Source organism: Odocoileus virginianus, chromosome 7, assembly GCF_023699985.2.
Source record: "Odocoileus virginianus isolate 20LAN1187 ecotype Illinois chromosome 7, Ovbor_1.2, whole genome shotgun sequence".
Classification (NCBI taxonomy): domain Eukaryota; kingdom Metazoa; phylum Chordata; class Mammalia; order Artiodactyla; family Cervidae; genus Odocoileus; species Odocoileus virginianus.
Genome location: NC_069680.1, coordinates 31,789,651 through 31,808,277, shown reverse-complemented (window position 1 = coordinate 31,808,277; position 18,627 = coordinate 31,789,651). Strand labels below are relative to the sequence as shown.

The 18,627-nt window shown below is 52.3% G+C and overlaps 1 protein-coding gene across 1 annotated transcript in view; it reads left to right on the top strand.

Moving 5' to 3' along the window:
- TCERG1L (transcription elongation regulator 1 like) overlaps positions 1–16,732 on the top strand; it is a 194,620-nt gene extending 177,888 nt beyond the window's left edge. Inside the window, exons 10-12 of the mRNA XM_070470449.1 lie at positions 5,940–6,029; positions 11,136–11,254; positions 15,839–16,732. Of these exons, the coding sequence (XP_070326550.1) occupies positions 5,940–6,029; positions 11,136–11,254; positions 15,839–15,995 (366 nt within the window). The 3' untranslated portion in view covers positions 15,996–16,732. The remainder of the gene's footprint in view (positions 1–5,939; positions 6,030–11,135; positions 11,255–15,838) is intronic.
- The last annotated feature ends 1,895 nt before the right edge of the window (positions 16,733–18,627 follow it).

Here is an 18,627-nt window from a genome sequence, read left to right as displayed (position 1 = left end):
TGAATCTCATGGTTCCTTCCCTTCGATTTGTGTTTTCTCTCAGCTTCTCTGCTGTGGTTCTTCCTTCCTGAATTAACCGCCACAGCTTTTGGTGATTCCACCCTGCAAATATGACTGTGGTCACCTCTTTTAGTGAGTAGACCGTGGTATCACAAGAAGATGACCTGGGGGGCGGGCACATGGACCCCACTGTAAGCTTGAGATGGGAGTATAACTAACCCTAGTGTGAAAGCTAAGTTAGGTGAGATATTGTGGAATAACAGTGCGAGATTTTATTTACTGATCAAAATACAAAAAATAAAGAATAAAAAGCACAAAAAGTGGTTACACGCTCTGAGCACTGGGAGATGGGGCAGAAGTCAGCGAGTCCCAGCGTCCTGGCGGGGAGGCACCCAACCCTCTGCCATTGCGGGGTCACCTGGGGGTCACCTGGGCTCAAGGGACCTCTTCACATGCTGACCAGTCCCTCTGAATTTAAGGCTGGAGCATCGCCAGGGGCAACCCTGCACGGAAGGGGTGGGGCCAGGAGGAAACCCTCCACTTCCGGCCCCGTGATTGGACGAATCGCGGACGGGTTCCAGCGGGTTATACCTGCGTCCTCCAGGGTTCCGCTGAGGGGGGGCCCCCTGGGGGGCGCCTGCTCTCACCCGGAGCCCTTCTCCTTCCCCGCGTCGGTGGCCGGTGTGCCTGGAATTCCCTTCCAAACGTCAAGACGACCCTGCGTCCCGGGCGCGCCCAGGCGCCCCTGCCTCCCAGGAGCGCGGCCTGCTCACTGCATCCTGTGCTGCGCCCGCCTGGAGCCACCTTGAACTGTCAGGAACTCCAGAGCCAGAAATAGAAGACACAGCTGTGCGTTCCAGGAAAGTGGATAAAGAGGGTAACGGTGTGAGAGCTAATTGCAAGGAACAGGCCGTCTGCCATCCGCAGAGCCGCAGGCAGCAAGGAGGACGGAGCAGGGGCCCAGAGGGCAGGAAGCGGGGCGGGCGGGGCGCGTGTTCACACCGACCTTCAGCGTCAGGGCCGGGAGGCTGTGTGGGGAGCGGGGGCAGCCCTGCAGGGCGCCGCTGACGGAGCGGGTGGTGTCGGGACCAGGCTGGGGGCTGGAGGTGGAGAGCCAGGAGGCACCCCTGCTGGCCAGGGGGCGGTGGCCCCGACCCCGATGGGGAGGACCCTGTTCCATGATGCGGCAGCAACGGTCTTAGCTTGGGGACTGCGCCCCGGCCGGGTGCACGCGGCTGCTCCTTCTCTGTGCCTGTCTGAACGGCAAGTTCTGCTGTTGGCCCTTGTCGAAATGGCAGGGAGCACAGTTCAGACCCCAGGGAAGAGTCGGGGGCGGGGGTGGGCGTCTGCCGGCAGGAGGCTGGGAGGAAGGAAGGGCCTGGCCCCCAGCACAGCCCAGGGGACCCACTGCCTGAGCTCTCCTGGTTCCCAAACGATGGCGATACTCCAGGATGGGGCTCCAGGGGGAGGTCAAATAAAGATGTGTGTGAGTGCTCGCCAGAGCCCTAACCTGCCGGCGTGGGCTGTGTCCACATGGCCTCGCATCACAATGGAGCACCGACCTTCGCCCGTGGCAGGGTGCCACCCTGTGTCAGCACCCACTCGGTTCAGATGCTTTTGGGAATATGTTGCCAACTCTCAGGAGATGACATGAAGATCACAGAACATAGCCCAGGACGGGATATGGAAATGCCTCAGACCCAGCCAGGCTGCAGGGAAGGACTGGATTTCTACAGGAAAGGGTCTAAAATGGGCTGATGAATCCCACTACCCAGGACCAAAGCACATGTAAAATGCCAGAGTATCAAAGGAAGGTCTGTTATGCAGATGAGGGATGAAGATCAAGGTTGAGAATGAAGGCCACGTTGGAGGCGAGAGGGTGCGTTCGTCGCAGGGACCTGCTGCGGGGGCACATCCCGACAGTGGTCCCAGGACTCCGACCCCGGGGCGCCCATCCTGAGTGACCCCCTCGCTTGAAGGGGGGCTGGCCTGCAAATACGATGGAGGCATTTCCCTGTGATGGTGTGATAGTATGTAAGATGGGGTCTCATATGTAGAGGTTCTCCCACCGGTTTTGAGGAAGCCATCCTATTGCAGAGGGGCCACGGCAGGGAATTCAGGGACCCCTGGGAGTGGAGAACAGCTCCCCACTGGCCTCTAGCAAGAAAGGGGAGGCCTTGGCCCTGCCCCCCAGGATGAGCCTACCAGGACGTGACTGCAGGGATGCAGGCCTGGGCAGGCTGGTCTTCCGTCAGGAGCGAGTCTCACGGTTGAGGCAGCAGCAGTCATCAGGGTCCTCTGGGAAGAGTCGGTCCGGTGACAAGGCCGTGCCCGCTGCAGGCGCTGTCAGACCCTGTTTCACACTTGACTCCAGACCCCCGTTGGCTCCAGCCTCGGTCCCGGGCCCCATGGCCGGGCTGCCCCTCCGCCTGGCACTGCACCCTCCTCCGCACGTTGAGAGCACGTGTTAGCCTGGCTGTCAGGTTATGTGACGATGTCTGTATACCATCACAAGTTACAGTCACTGTGAAAATGACTCTTCCTGCCTCGTACGTCGTTCAGTTGCTCACTCATATCTGACTAAGTCGTGTCCGACTCTGTGACCCCATGGACTGCAGCACACCAGGCCTCCCTGTCCCTCACTATCTCCCAGAGTTTGCCCAAGTTTATGTCCTTTGAGTCGGTGATGCCATCCAAGCATCTCATCCACTGTTGCCCCCTTCTCCTTCTGTCCTCAATCTTTCCCAGCATCAGGGTCTTTTCCAAGGAGTTGGCTCTTCGCATCAGGTGGCCAAAGTATTGGGAGCTTCAGCTTAAGCATCAGTCCTTCCAATGAACACCCGGGACTGATCTCCTCTAGGATGGACTGGTTGGATCTCCTTGCCTCGTATACAGATTGTAATTTCCTTTGGAGCCAAGAATGATATGCTATTTTTTTAATTTAGTTTGTTAAACATCTAGAACTCCTAAAATTATCACACTGGTGGAATCAGATATGTGACACCAGTTCTTACTAATCGCCTGCCTTTCGTACAGAGCTGGGACCTTGCAGGGCTTTTCAGGGCTCTATGTGATGGACCAACGCCCATCTGATTGGGCTGTGTTGAAGCCGACCATCCCTTCTCTCCATGTCCACCCCAATGCTCACGTGGTCAGGCATCAGCTCTGGCCGAATAGAGGGACTGTTCTGCCCTGATGTTCTTCCGGAATCCTCCCCACCCCCACCCCTCCATGATGTGTCAACACCTCACCATGTTCTTAATCAATTGAGAAAGATCCCCAGGTGGAGCTTGGCTCACCCTGCCCCATAAAAGAGCTCATGAGTTTTAAAAAGAATTTTGATTTTTATTACTGAATACAGAAACGGTCAATTTAGAAAATCCTTATAATGTTCCAAGCAAGTGAAAGTTGCTCAGGCATGTCCGAATCTGCGACCCTATGGATATACAGTTCATGGACTTCTCCAGGCCAGAATACTGGAGTGGGTAGCCTTTCCCTTCTCCAGGAGACCTTCGCAACCCAGGTATCAAACCCATGTCTCCCACATTGGGGGCAGATTCTTTAGTAGCTGGGGCAAAAGGAAGCCCAAGAATACTGGAGTGGGTAGCCTATCCCTTCTCCAGGAGATCTTCCCAACCCAGGAATCAAACTGGAGTCTCCCACATTGCAGGCAGATTCTGTACCAGCTGAGCCACAAGGGAAGCCCGTTCCAAGCAAAGCCCATGTCTATGGAAGTAGTATCTCTACCAGCCATACTGTAACCTGCTCAGGACTAGGAGCGGGTGGGCCTTGTTTATGGAAACTACCCATCAGCTTCTCCTCCCCACTGCGCTGAGTCCATCCCCCGCCTGGGCCCCTGGGCACACATCGCATCTGGCTCTTCCTGTTGCTCTCAGGACAAGCCCCTGGTTCCCGAGGCCGCGGAGTGTCCCCACATCCGCTCAGGCCGTCTCTCCTGCTTCTTCCCAGCTCTGCACAGTCCTATAGCCCCCTGTGGCCCCCACATGCCCCCAGTTCCCGGAGCCTGGCCTCCACGCCATGGACAGTCCCCGCTGAACACCCTCTCAGGCCCCTCCATGGGACAGGTCCCGACACCATCCGCTCTGGAGACAGTTTCCCCCCCAGGCAGATGGGGGCCGTTCTCCGTGCCCTTTGCACCTGGGCATATCTCTGGAAGGACACTCATGCCCCTGGAAGATCCTGAATTCTCTTTCTGTCTCACTTCCCACCAAGCTCTCAAGGTCAGTGGCCTTGATTTATCTTCTCTGAATCCACAGCACCCAGCAAGGGGCCTAAGACATAGCCAATATTTACCCAGTGTTTTTAAATGAAAAAATTATTTTTGGATGACTTAAAGGTTTCACTGCCCCATCAGCTGAGAGTCTGGAAGTGGCAACCTCCCAACAGCAAGGAGCTCAGCTGGGTCTCAGGTCCCAACATCTTCTCCGATAAGAGGGACCAGGGCTTCTCAGAGAATGCTGATTCTTGGGCCACCGCAGGAGAGATAGATGATCCTGGAGCATCTTCAAGGGCCCAGAAAACAGAAAAATGGGGATACGTCCCCGGGACACAGGCGGCAACCACAACAGCCAAACCTGGAGCAATCTGAGCACAAGTCAGCCGTCAGATTACAACCCAAAGTATGAAATAAATATGAGTTTATACTGACATAAACAGTTGATTGAACTAATAAGTAAATGTGGGAGAACAGACAAATACCCCATCCAGAAGGATTCCAAGGAACTTACACAGATTCTTCCATACCAGGAGGTGGAACAGGCCCCTCAAGTGGCATCATCAACTCAACGGACACGAGTTTAAGCAAACTCTGGGAAATAGGGAGGACAGGGAAGACTGGTGTGCTGTAGTCCACAGGGTCACAAAGAGCCAGACACGACTGAGCAACTAAAGAAAAACAGAACAAGCACATAGAGACTTCCCTCCACAGAGGACAGCACAATGTAGGGAAAAAGCATAAATGCAGAGAAGAAAGACCTCGGCCAGGTGATCAAGGTCAGCACCAGCTGTGAAACGTCACATTGACAGTACGGACCTTGGTAGGAAAGACACGTTACTCTGGGGTCTTCCTCCCCAAACCCACAGCCCCAGTGGAACGGGAGAAAAACTGGGACAAAACCCAGCAGAGGGACATCTCATGGAACACCTGACCAGCTCTCCCCAGAACTGTCAAGGTCATCCAGGCCAAGGAGAGTGAGGAGCTGTATCGCCCCTAAGAGCCGGAGGAGCTGTGAGATTACACGTGGTGTTTGTCCTGGGTGGGATCCCAGGACAGAAAAATAATTAGGCAAAGACTAAAGTAACTGAGTAAGGTGTAGACTCTTGTTACTAGTAGTGAGGATCCATTTAGCACACCAGCGTTAAGATGTTAGCGATATAGGAAACCGCGTGTGGGCTAGACGGTAGCTTCACAGTATTCTTCCAAGTTTTGTGTAAATCTAAACTATTATAAGGTAGTTTGGTTAAAAAGTTCCCTACCTGAAAAAGGTTTAAATGTTGATTAAAAATCAATTAAAATTGTGCCAAATTCTAATTGCAAGATGGTGCCCTCTGTCAAGGCCTGTGCCATCCTGAAGATTCTTACAAGCATAATTTCTCCTCTCCAGATAGGACATTTGCAAATGTCTCAGACTCACAGATACAATCAGGGCTTTAGATCAGGGCACTTGGCCCTGGAAGGTATCCAGGGTAGACATAGTGTCATGAGTCTAGAAATTAAATTTTCTTATGCTCGAAAAATTGATTTTCTTAAAGTTTGACAAGTCAAACACTTTTTTTTTAAGTCAAACACTTTTAAACATCGCTGCGTCCCCAAACCCGTGGTTCCTTAGGGCTGTTTCTCACCATCGACCAGTTAGTTCAGTGTGACTCAGGCTCAGCATTAGATGTTAAAAGCAACTCTGCTGAATATCTTTCTTCAGGTGTCAGCGTTTTCTACCTGGGAGAAAGAATTACATAAAATTGTGTTTGATCCACGCTATCTCCTGCTGAACTCGGAGGAGCGGAAACAGGTAAGGTTGTGGGAGGCACGCTGACAGACTCGAGAGACGTGGCGTTTAAGTGATGCTCCGTCCAGAGGTTTATGAGGACGATGGCTGCCTGGTGTCTTCGCCGTGTCCGTGGGGAAGCTGTGAGGTTGAGTGCTTGCCTGTGGGCTGTGAGGGGAAAGTGCCCTGAGGGCAGAGGGGGTTACCCTGGTTCCTGCTCTTGGTGAACTGTCTGGTCACGACCCCCAAAGACACTCATATTCGAAGGTGAAAACTCAATCTGGGGGAGCATGAACCATGTCCTCAATGACTATTGAAAAGACTTAAGGTCCAGTATAAGATCAGTGACGTAGGAGAGGTCCAGGGAACGTAGGAGCAGAAGTAAAGGATGGACGTTTCTAGAAAGCAGATCCCCAGAAAGGCAAGAAGGGGTTGCAGGCCTGGAGGTCCTTTTAAATGGATACTTGAAAGAGGTCTACCCTGGCGTGTTGACCAGTCCCATCAGGCAGCCAGATCCGCTTCCAGGATTAGACAGACAGACGGACAGCTGTGTGGACTGGTGGGGAGGCCTGGGTTCTCACAGCCCCGCTGACGTGTGTGGCTCCCGGAGCACTCCCAAGGAGGGCCCTGAGAGAAGTTCCAGAAGGATTCCAGTTCTGCTTCTGCTTCTCTGGTTCCATCCCAACCGGGCTTCTCCCCCCAACTTCAGAGAGCAGAGGGGATGCATGTGGAGAGTGGGTGACTGGGAGCCACCCCTGGGAGCAGAAGCCCCTCAAAGGTCGTCTCAGGGGAGGGCGCTGGCATCATGGTCCTGGAAGCATCTGTCTGATTTCAGACGGTGGGGTCCTGGAAAGCTGGAGCCGGAAGGACAGAATGTGCGGCTTTATTTTCAATTCTGTCGTCAGCCCATGAAGTTCCCTCAGGGTGCAACCAGGGGCTCAGGACAAGGCGCTCGGGCAGGGCCTTACTCGGAGTCTGGACGTTTTGTACCTACTTTCCCCTCAAGCCGAGGAAACTGGGCGACTTTAATCATTGGCAACATCGCACACTTTTGTTGCAGTATTAGAAGTCAGGAAGTTCGCCCTCCAACCATGACCACATACGCTGAGAAGCTTGCTTATTTTGGTGGCAGGATCACTTTAAACCATAAGGGATGACGCTCAGCGCAGCTGCCCATGGTGTCTCACTGGCCATCGAGGTCAGCGCTGTTGCCTTTAGTCCATGGGTGTTTCCAGAGGCCGTCAGCCCCTTCAAGGCAGCTGAAGAAGTAAGACTCCTCCGCTGATGGTTTGCTGCTTAGGCCCCGTCTCTCAGAAGGCAGGGCGCTCGGGGCCCGTTTGCTTGCTGGACAGACTGGGCTCCGGGCCGGGTGGGGACTCTTGCTGCCGTCTCGAGCCTGGAGGGTGGTCACGACCCGAGCCGCACCCGCAGGAGCAGCAGGGCCGCTGACCTCTGCGACCCCTGTCAGAGAGGCCGGCTCTGACGGGAGGGGCTGGCGTGCAGGATGCACCCGGGGCAGACAGATCGGGCCAGATGGACGGTCCGCGCACGCTGAGTCCGCCCTTTGTGGGGAGCTAGCAGGCATCTTTGTGAAATCCCCAGGGCACACCTCAGGCCCTCCGACATCCACACTGCACACAGGCGGTGCTCATCCCGCAGGGTGGTCCCCGAGCCCCACGAGGAGGAGGGGGACGTCCTTCGGCACCAGAGGGCCTCAGAGGGGACCCGGTGTCGCCAGAGGAACCCCACCTCCCTGCAGAGCGGCAATGCTGCCATTTCTCAGAGGCACAGAGCTGAAGCTGAGCTGACGAAGGAGACAGTATCTGGGCCCCATTCAGAAAGCACGGTCCTATTTATGAATGGGTCTGGCTGGCACGCGGCCGTCATGGACTCTGGGGGGGGACCCACGATCACTTAGTGTTTGGTGGGAAAAGCCAAGGCTCGCGGTGTGTTCACTGCATCCATCCCTCTGCGGGGGGCTGCAGGGGAGTGGTGAATGGGCCTGAACCGAGCGCAGGGGCCTGGGGAGCGTGCGTCAGAACTGTTTCTATGGCAACAAACGGCAATCCATCTTATTTCACTGAAACACGCCATGACAAGATAATGGCCAGTGGTCTGTCTTTTAAAAAGTCATGCCCCACTTTGAATAAGACTGGTGTAATTTGTTAAACAGGAGGGAAAAAACCTGTTACATTAAATTATAGCGGCATAAATAAAGCGCCAGAGCAAAGGCAGTGGAGAGAGCAGAATCTGATTAGAGGGATAAATGGTTCCAGGCAGGCAGAGAAGCAGGTCTTTCTCACAGCTCTGACCCCACTGCCAGCCAGGGTTTCTATCCAGATTTAAAATTAATAGAGCAAAACTCTGACTAATGATGGAGCCCCACGCTTTTATTTGGATAATAACCCTGCATTCACCTTTTTTACTGGCTGAAATTATCAGAGAACTGGAGAGCTTACATTACCATTTGCCTTGAAGGTGAAATAAGCCAATCGTATTTTTAGTTAAATATATATATGCTCGCTCTCCGTGTAAGTCCTGTTCGTGAATATTTGATTTCGCTGACGATTCTTCTGGAGGTGAGAAGCATTTTGGATTTATAGTCCCCCAGAGGCTACCAGGACTGAAATGGAATCTGAAACCGTCAGACAGAGCCAAGGAGACCCACCCCGCCTGGGGAGCGACGGGGGCTGTGACCCACCGTGTGGCCGCTTCCAGCTCTGTGTCCTCAGGAGGATCCTTGGGAGGAGCACAGGACACTCCCTGAACTTTTGATTGAAATTCCAGGATCTGCAAAGGCCACTGATTGGGTTGGCACAGAATTGCTATTTATTGGCCTAATAGGACCCAGTGTGGGCTTTTACTGACCTTTTTTATTGATGTCCACATACGCATCTACATTTGCCATGAAGTGATGGGACCAGATGCCATATCTTCGTTTTCTGAATGTTGAGTTTTAAGCCAGCTTTTTCATTCTCCTCTTTCACTTTCATCAAGAGGCTCTTTAGTCCTTCTTCACTTTCTGCCATAAGGGTGGTGTCATCTGCATATCTGAGGTTATTGGTATTTCTCCCGGCAATCTTGATTCCAGCTTGTGCTTCATCCAGCCTGATATTTCGCATGATGTACTCGGCATATAAGTTAAATAAGCAGGGTGACAATATGCAACCCTGACATACTCCTTTCCCTATTTGGAACCAGTCTGTTGTTCCATGTCCAGTTCTAACTGTTGCTTCTTGACCTGCATACAGATTTCTCAGGGGACAGGTCAGATGGTCTGGTACTCTTTAAGAATTTTCCACAGTTTTTTGTGATCCACACAGTCAAACACTTTCACGTGATCAATAAAACAAAAGTAGATGTTTTTTTTCTGGAACTCTCTTGCTTTTTTGATGATCCAAAGGATATTGGCAATTTGATCTCTGGTTCCTCTGCCTTTTCTAAATCCAGTTTGAACATCTGGAAGTTCATGGCAAATAGATGGGGAGACAATGGAAACAGTGAGAGACTTTATTTTGGGGGGCTCCAGGATCACTGCAGATGGTGACTTCAGCCGTGAAATTAAAAGATGCTTGCTCCTTGGAAGAAAAGCTATGACCAACCTAGATAGCATATTCAAAAGCAGAGACCTTACTTTGCCAACAAAGTCCGTCTAGTCAAAACTATAGTTTTTCCAGTAGTCATGTATGGACGTAAGAGTTGGACTAATAAGAAAGCAGAGCACTGAAGAATTGGTGCTTTTGAAGTGTGGTGTTGGAGAAGACTCTTGTGAGTCCCTTGAACTGCAAGGAGATCCAACCAGTCCATCCTAAAGGAGATCAGTCCTGAATATTCACTGGAAGGACTGAATGTAAAGCTGAAACTCCAATATTTTGGCCACCTAATGTGAAGAGCTGAGTCATTGGAAAAGACCCTGATGCTGGGAAAGATTGAAGGCAGGAGAAGGGGACGACAGAGGATGAGATGGTTGGATGGCATCACTGACTCAATGGACATGAATCTGAATAAACCCCAGGAGTTGGTGATAGACAGGGAGGTCTGGCGTGCTGCAGTTCATGGGATTGCAAAGAGTTGGACACGACTGAGAAACTGAACTGAACTGAACAACACATCTAAATGACCTCTAATGTAGTCTCCTTTTAATGATCTTGAAGCTTGGAGACCACTGGGAATGACACAGCTCTGTCCACCTCCTTTGGCCCTCATCTGCAACTGACAATTTTCTGATATTACAGCAGGGAGCGGTCTTAATCCAAGCAAGCGAGGTTCACTCTAGGCGCTGCTGCAAAGAGGGATTCCCTGGTGGTGGTGTGTCATGTCCGCTGCTGGTTCTTGAGGGAAACCTCCCCAAGGTCGTGGATGGATTTGCCTACCAGATAATGTCCATGGTCTTTAGGTGAAGGGGCAGGTTTCCTTGTCGAGGGAGCCTGCAGGGCCACTTCTCATCAAGCAGCGGGTGGGAGTGCAGTGCCCGAGGGTCAGGTCTCCTCACTGGGCGTTTCCGTGACACCCAGGAGAGGCTCACCTCATCTGCAGGAGTCCTGGGGAACCAGACCCTCATTCATAAGGGGCTTCTGGAGCCTCGAGTTGGGGAAGAGAGATGCTGGGTTGACCTGCTTTTCACAAGTTCAAAGTCATTTTGGAGACTCAAATGCCAGTTACGTTGCCGTGGGGATTGCTAGAACAAATTGCATACTCTCGTGTGTCATGGTACTGCTGGCCAGGATGCAAGAGTCAGTGAGAAAATTCACATGGTAAGGGAAGCTCCAGGCATTCCAAAGAGAAATACCGAGACCCTGAGGTTGGGTTTCCAAACTGTCCTCTGCCCCCACTGCCTCTAGAGAGCACCCCTCAGTCATTCCAGGGATTTCTCAGCAAGCGGATTCAGTGTTTGACCCCAGATCACACCTGCAGCTGGAGCGCACCGGTGTCTTGGGAGAGCAAGTGTAACTGTGTAGACACTTGGTGTCATGGAGAAACCATGATGGAAGGCTCTGGCTTGTAGCCGCAGCAGCTGTGAAAAAGACAGGCTTATCTCAGATTCTCGCTGTTTTCCTGTTGGGTGTGAAGCATGAGATTTCATTTCTGATATGCACTCTTGTAATAGTTCTCTTCTGTGTGTGTCTTAAGATATTTGAACAGTTTGTCAAGACAAGAATAAAAGAAGAATACAAGGAGAAGAAAAGCAAATTGCTGCTAGCCAAAGAAGAATTCAAAAAGCTTCTAGAGGAATCTAAAGTGTCACCCAGGTATGGAGAGAGAGTAAACAGGCAGTTTCTGGGGCTGGAAATTTACCGCGTTTTGTAAGAGGATTTTTTTAAAATCAGTGTGGGTTACACCAGGTGGCCTATGTTGCATCGAGCACGTGATTTTGGAGAAGGAAGGCCTTCTCCCTGTGCTGTCCACGCGTGCACCTCCCAGCCCTCTTCCCCATCCCCCCCGGGCAATGGGGGTGCTGTCTGCTGACCAAGGGCACCCTGACCATTGTTTCCACCCTACATGATGGTTTTCAGCCTGTCAGCAGCCCTGACTCCAAGGCCAAAATAACTCGTCAATAGGTCAGCCCTCATCAGATTGGTCTAAGTCCTGATCAAACGATATGAGAGTGAAAATCCAAAACAACACACAACAGCAAAATAAATGCCACCAGCAGCCTGGGTTTCGCATGCCTGGGCGGCCGTCCAGAGTATAACATGAAGGTGTTCCCACAGAGCGAAAGGGAAGAGTGAACCTGGCCATCAAATTCACCTAAGATAATCAGACATTATGCCCAAGAAATACAACAAGCTGATATGAAAATGATGTTAGTAATAAAAGAATGCATAAGCTTAACTCTTCTCAAAATTAAATTTAATTGACTGACATTTAAAAATTAATGTGCATGTACTACTTTTAATTATAAAACTATAAATTTTATGAGTGAAAATGATAATTTTGATGTATTTTTGTTTTCAATTAGGACACTAGTTTTAAATGGACATTTGTGCATTTTTATTTTTAATAATCTGACAGAGTGCATTTTTAATAATAGTGCTTAAGTAGATCATATTTAGTTGGGCATTAATTGACATTTGCTTTCTGTGAAGATGTAGGCATCTACATTTTGATCAGTAATTGGTTAACTCACTTGGTCAATAATTGGATAATGTAATTTTGTGTTGGTTATGTAGTCCTTCCCTGGTGCCTCAGATGGTAAAGAATCTGCCTGCAATGCAGGAGACCCGGGTTCGATCCCTGGGTCGGGAAAATCCCCTGGAGAAGGAACAGGCTACCCACTCTAGTATTCTTGCCTGAAGAATCCCATGGACAGAGGAACCTTGTGGGCTACAGTCCATGGGGTCACACAAAGAGTCAGACACAACCGAGTGACTAATATTTTCACTTCACTATGGGTCCTCAGAAAACTTCTCCAACTATTTAGAGGATAGGTACTTCCTGAACGGGAAGAAAATTTGCCTGAATTTGCCCCACTGCCAATGCTAACCTCGAAAAGTAAACATGGGTCTAATGATTTGTAAATTGTGGTTTCCTATGGGATTGCTGGGTTCCGGCCATGGACTTGCTCCATCACCCCAGTCAGTGACCCTGGGCTGGGGGCTGGCTCTGGAGCCCCTGCATCAGAGCAGAGCAGCCTTGCCCGTCCTGGCCCTGGCCCTGGGCTCAGGCCCTGGACCTTCACAGCTCGGCTGTCTCCATCTGAGGGCTATAGTTGCCCTGCTTCACCGGCCTCTAGCAGGACGGTGTGTGGGGAGACAAGACGTGAGGTGCCCGGCAGGTCCTGAAGAGTCTTATCCTTACCACTGCGCTGGCGTCAAGGACAGTTAGCTCATGATCTCGGTCCATCCACTGCTAAAATGTTAACCGTAAGCCACAGTATCCCCCACTCCCGTGAACATATCATGAATGCAAAGAAGAAATATTCAGACTGTATTCGACAATTAGGAAGAAGTTTACACACAGACAGAAGGAAAATCAGTGGTATAAATGAATATACTCTTCATTGAAATTAGATCTAATTGCCTGCCACTTTTTAGAAGTGTACTCTGGGCATATAATACTTTTGTAATTATAAAGCTGGCTTGTGTTTCAAAGGCAGCCAATTCCGGGATGTTTCAAACCCTTTCCAGATCCTCTTCACATTCTCTTCCTGCCGTTCGCAGGTGTCCTAGTGACAGCAGGCAGTTCTCACTGCTGCCCTCTGGCCCAGCACAGGCGTCCTGAGGACCCTCAGCAACACCTCGCATCATCCTGGCTTCCATCCTGACCACAGGGATAGTCCAGGGACTGCCCAGCTCTCAGGGCCTGGGGACAAGGAGAGGAGCCTTGGGGAAACCTCCGGCTGTGGGACCGCACTCTGGCCGGATCAGCCACCTCCTTCAACTGTGGGCAGCCACGTCCCTGGGGAAAGGAAACCGCAGTGTTAGTTACTCAGAGACCCTCCCCAGGCTCACTGGACGGTCTGCCAGGGTCAGCAGTAAGGCAGGCTTCCCCCTCGAGACGGCTAACAGGTCACAGAGTTTTGATTCTTTTCTCTTTTCGGGGATGCTTCTTTTCAGAGGTGCCCAGAATAGGATCTCTCTAGAAGGGTCTCTGCCCAGCCCCTATTGAAAATGCTCAGACTCCCTCTAACACCCCCAAGATGATGAGCACCCCATGATTCAGCACCTCACTTTTCTCACGCAGATGGGTGAGGGAAGTGCAAATAAGTGTGTGTTAGTCCTGCACAAGGCGGTTGTGAAATCGTGGAAGGGATGGAGGGAGAGAAGGAGGGAGGGAGGGAAAGAAAGAAGGGAGAATGTTGGCAGCCAGAGAGAGGTGCTTTCTCTCTACGAAGCCTGGGAGCAAGTGGGGTTCCGGAGCACACCTGGACAAGAGCAGTGCTTGAGGCGGGTGTGAGACACCTTGTTTGGTGACGACACAGTTACAGTTGTTGCAGCTTAGTCACGTCTGACTCTTTGCCACCCCATGGGCTGTAGCCCGTCTCTGTCCGTGGGATTTCCCAGGCAGGAATACTGGAGTGGGCTGCCATTTCCTCTCCAGGGCATTCTCCTGACCCGCGCCTGCTGTGCCTGCTATATTGCAGGCAGAATTTTTAGCTCCTGAGCCACTGGGGAAGCCAACAAAGGTCTACTAATTATTGGTCTTGCCTCCTAACAGCCATGTCAGCATAATCTTGTTATTCACGTCCTAAAGGTAAAGAATCTGCCTGCAATGTGGGAGACCTGGGCGCGATTCCTGGGTTGGGAAGATCCCCTGGAAGAGGGTGTGGTAACCCATTCCAGCATTCTTGCCTGGAGAATCCCTATGAACAGAGGAGACTGGTGGGCTACACAGTCAAAGGGGCCCCAAAACGCTGGACATGGCTGATAGACTACGCACAGCACATTAAGTTATAATGAGTGAGTGAGTGAAGCTGCTCGGTCATGTCCGACTTTTTGCGATCCCATGGACCGTAGCCTACCAGGCTCCTCCATCTATGGGATTTTCCAGGCAAGAATACTGGAGTAGGTTGCCATTTCCTTCTCCAATAATTCAATGCAAAAATGAAATGTCTGCAACAAAAAATAAAATTGTCCGCAAAGAGAAACTGGAGGAAGAGGTCTCCCCAGGCGCAGGGTGCATCGGTTTCTCACACACTCTGGGCCCCTCCTGCAGCTCTGGCTACGGGCCTTGCAGGAGCCCCAGGTAGGAGGCAGATGGGAAATGTCCAGGCACCCGGCTCCCCAGGACACCTGCCCCCTGGAGCTGTCACAGCCCTTGGCTTCAGTCGCGCAGCTGGAAGGAGAGGCAGCTCTGGGGAACAGGTCCTGGCCGAGGTTCCACTTGTCCATGCAAGGCTGCATCCACTCCTGCCCCGTGAGCTGCCCTGCCCCCTCAGGCCTGGCCTGGCTGGCATCTCTGAGCTCCTTATGGGCGCCTCCCTGGCCTGTCGACCACGGGTTCAGTGAGTCAGCACTCAGGGGGTAAGCACATGCTGCTGGGCTTAGACTGTCAAGAGGCTCCATAGGAACAAGGCAGGTAATGTGCTTCCATGGGAGTAGGGAGAGGCGAGTTGTATTGCATGACTGAGGCTCTTCAAGATGACATCCGTGGTGAGGGCCATGAGAGGGTGCCGTGAAAGGGAAGATGCGAGAGTCTGGGCTCCCAGAAGCCATTCCTTTGATCTGCACCTCAGCTGTCTGGGGCCAGGGTCCTGTGTTTCCACATCCCGAGCTTCCCAGGGCTCGCCATGGGGAGTGGCTGCAGCCTGATGGCTGCCAGCTGGCGGGGGCTTGTTCTCTTCTGAGCTCACTGTCTGGGGTGGCTGCAGCCGCTGGTGACTGTCACAGCCTTGGTTTACTGAGATGGCAGGAAATGTTCTGCTTCTCACTTCTAGTGGGGAGGGAGCTCTAAAGGATGAGTGGGGAGAGGAGGGAAGGGTGTGTCGGGTGGAGGGAACAGCATATGCGAAGCCCAAGGCAAGAAGGAGCTCAGTGAGAGCAGGGGCAGCAAGCAGACCCGTGCGGCCGGAGCAGTGACGGTGGGCGCCGGGGGCTCAGCGTGAGATGAGGCCCAGGAGGCAGGTGAGGCCAGGCTCGTGTCCAGAGGGCGGCTAGATGCAGAGACAGGCAGCTGTGCGAGTTAACGTGGCTCAGGCATCAGCTGGGCCCATGGGAAGTGACGCCCAGTGCAGGGAGCAAGCAGCTGGCGTTGGAGGCCCAGTAGCCATTCCCTCTGCCCATCCACCTGCCGAGGGTCCTGCTCCTGAGACCCTGGGCTCAGGGAGGAGGTGCTCAGAGCCCCGGGAGCCGCTCTCCTCCAGGAAGGCCCTCAGGATGCCTTTTATCTTCCAGAACCACATTTAAGGAGTTTGCTGAGAAGTACGGCCGGGATCAGAGGTTTCGACTCGTCCAAAAGCGGAAGGACCAGGAACATTTTTTCAACCAGTTCATCCTTATTCTCAAGAAGCGGGACAAGGAAAACAGACTCAGGCTCCGGAAGATGAGATGAGAGTGTGAGGACGCGATCAGGCTGAGCGTCCGAGCGTCCAGGGAGGAGGTGGAGGCGGCTTGGGGGTGGCCCCGCCCGCCTGGGTTGGGAGCCCACGGGCCATGGGCTTCGGTCTCCCAGGATTACTGTTTCATATTGAAGCTCCCTTTGGTACAGCCTTCCGAGTTTGATGCATTTCTTATTGCCATATGTCACTCCCTTAATTGTTTTACTTACGCAGATTACTTGTAATATAGACAAATTCTAAGTCTGCCGCAGGTTTGCACCTCAGCAGAAAGAGGCACTGACTCTGACCCCCTCAAGGCGTTTTCATCACTCGAGCCAATTATCCGAAAATTTTCTGGAAACCTTTGTGAGTTCCTTCCATCCCTCAGGAGTTCCATGGTGTTGGGGCATCCTGACTCGGGTCCCAGGTCTCGGTCTAGTTTCCTGAGTAGTAGCATAGGTTGTTCATCATTGCAGTAACACCTGTGACCATCAGACACACGGACCACGGACCACCTACAGTTCGAAGGGTGACCGCCCACCCTGTCCCTCGGGGAGTGTTGGGCCTGGAGAAGGGGGCTGCGCTGTCTGTGGGAGGTCCTCCTTAAAAAAGAATTATTTTGTACAAAATCATCTTATGGATATTTGAGTTATTTTTCTTGTATGCCCAGAGTTTGCATGAGATTTTTCTCACCATCTTTGTATAAAAAAATTTTTAATTTTTTTGAATTAATAAATATTTTAAACCAGTGTATTTTTGTGGCTTAGACTTCCAATCTTAAGCAACAAAAATTGTGGCTTCCCTGGTAGCTCAGATGGTAGAAAACCCACCTACAATGCAGGACACCCAGGTTCGATCCCTAGGCCGGGAAGATCTGGAGAAGGAAATGGCAGCCCACTCCAGTGTTCTTGCCTGGAGAATCGCAGGGACAGAGGAGCCTGGTGGGCGCAGTCCATGGGGTCACAAAGAGTCAGACATGACTGAGCGACTAACACTTTTACTTTAAGATACTCTATTTCAAAAGATTCATAAAAGCATCTGTGATTGCCTGTAAGGGCTATGAAAGTACTACTCAAAAGGAAGTCTTGCTTTTCAAGCTACCAGTCCCGGGTGGAATCATATTTGATAAAACCTGCTAATTAATCACATTCTGTGAATTATTGAACATCTGTTTATTGATTCCAGGTTTATGAAGTGTCTATTCAGATATCCCATCTTTGTCCCCAGCACAACCCTGGCAATGTCTCCCACATAACTTCTTTCTCATCAGACAATTCCTGAGAAAGAATACTTTGCCAAACGTGTTAGGAGGGAACTGGGAAAGGTGGGCTGTAGGAGCTCCTGGGGAACCCCTGGGATTTCCAGGAAGCTGGACCCTCTCCTGCCATCAGCAGCAAGGATCCATCGGCCAAACCAGCTGCTTGCTTCGGGCTCTGGGGAGGGGCTGGGGGCAACCACCTGAGCACCAGCCCCCGAGAGCTGGGCAGCCAGAGCGTCCCCAACGCGACATCTGTGGGTGGGTTTGAGCAGAGGGCATCTCAGGAGACGTGGCCACGGGGACTGCCTGGCACCCTAGAGGGTGGCTGTACAGCCGCTCCCGTTGGCTTCTCTGGCGTTTGCTCAGCCAGCTGGTCTGGATCTCTGCACTCATGAGAGGCACGTTCCAAAGATGCTTCTCTGAGCCTGGGGTGTGGGGTGTCGGGGATGGCTGCTCCCTACCCTTGCTGTTTCCATGTTCTTCACACAAATATCTGCAGCTGATTACCCTCTGTAAACTGCCGTCTGATCCCCCAGTAAGACACTGGATGTGCCTGGCAGTGTTTGATTTAAAATTGATGACTGCAGCCTAGCCGGGGCCTGAGCCGGTCTGGGGGTGGGAGGGAACCCATGCCCTTTCTGGACCCTCTCTGCCTACAGTCTGCCTCTCACTGCCCTGCTCACCACCTAGGAGGTGCAGCTACTGGCTCCAGACATGAGCAGCCCTTGGCCCATCACAGCCCAGGTCAGGAGAGACCCCCGAAAGCCCCAGAGGAGGGAGGGTCTCTCTGTGGGGGAGCTTGAGGCTGGTCAGACGACAGTTCTAGAACCTGTCATTCCAGCCCAAGGCAGGAAACAGGCCACTCTGTGGGCTGGGGTTGACACAGTGCCAGTGGCGGGCATGATGGGTGATAGTTCACCAAAGCACCTGCGGGCACTGATGCCCTGTGGGCCTCACAAAGAGCTTCCAACCCCAGGCGGGCCTGCGGCCGTCAGCCCTGTCCCTCCCCGGATCCTCGCTCAGTGGTCCTGCCTGCAGAGAGACCGTGATGCCGGGGTGGGACTCCTGTGCGTTTAGCAACATGCGGGTCACCGTGGTGTAGCTGCTGCCCTGAGCGGTGGCTCTGTCCCCACTGCAGCGCCTTTCCAGGCTGATCACGATCCTCTCCATTACTGGGGCTGCACTTTCTCCTCTTGAATAAATGAGTCCCTCAGATATCAATCCCCCTGCCTGCCCAAAGCACCTCCACCATCATTACAGTCCATGCGCTCACAGAAGGACTTGTCATCCTGGCTTCCCATAGAACCTCCTCTTGACCGAGGAATGCTTTTACCGGGAAAGTAGTTGTAGCAATGGGTTCATACCCACCAGATTCCCTGGAGGATCCA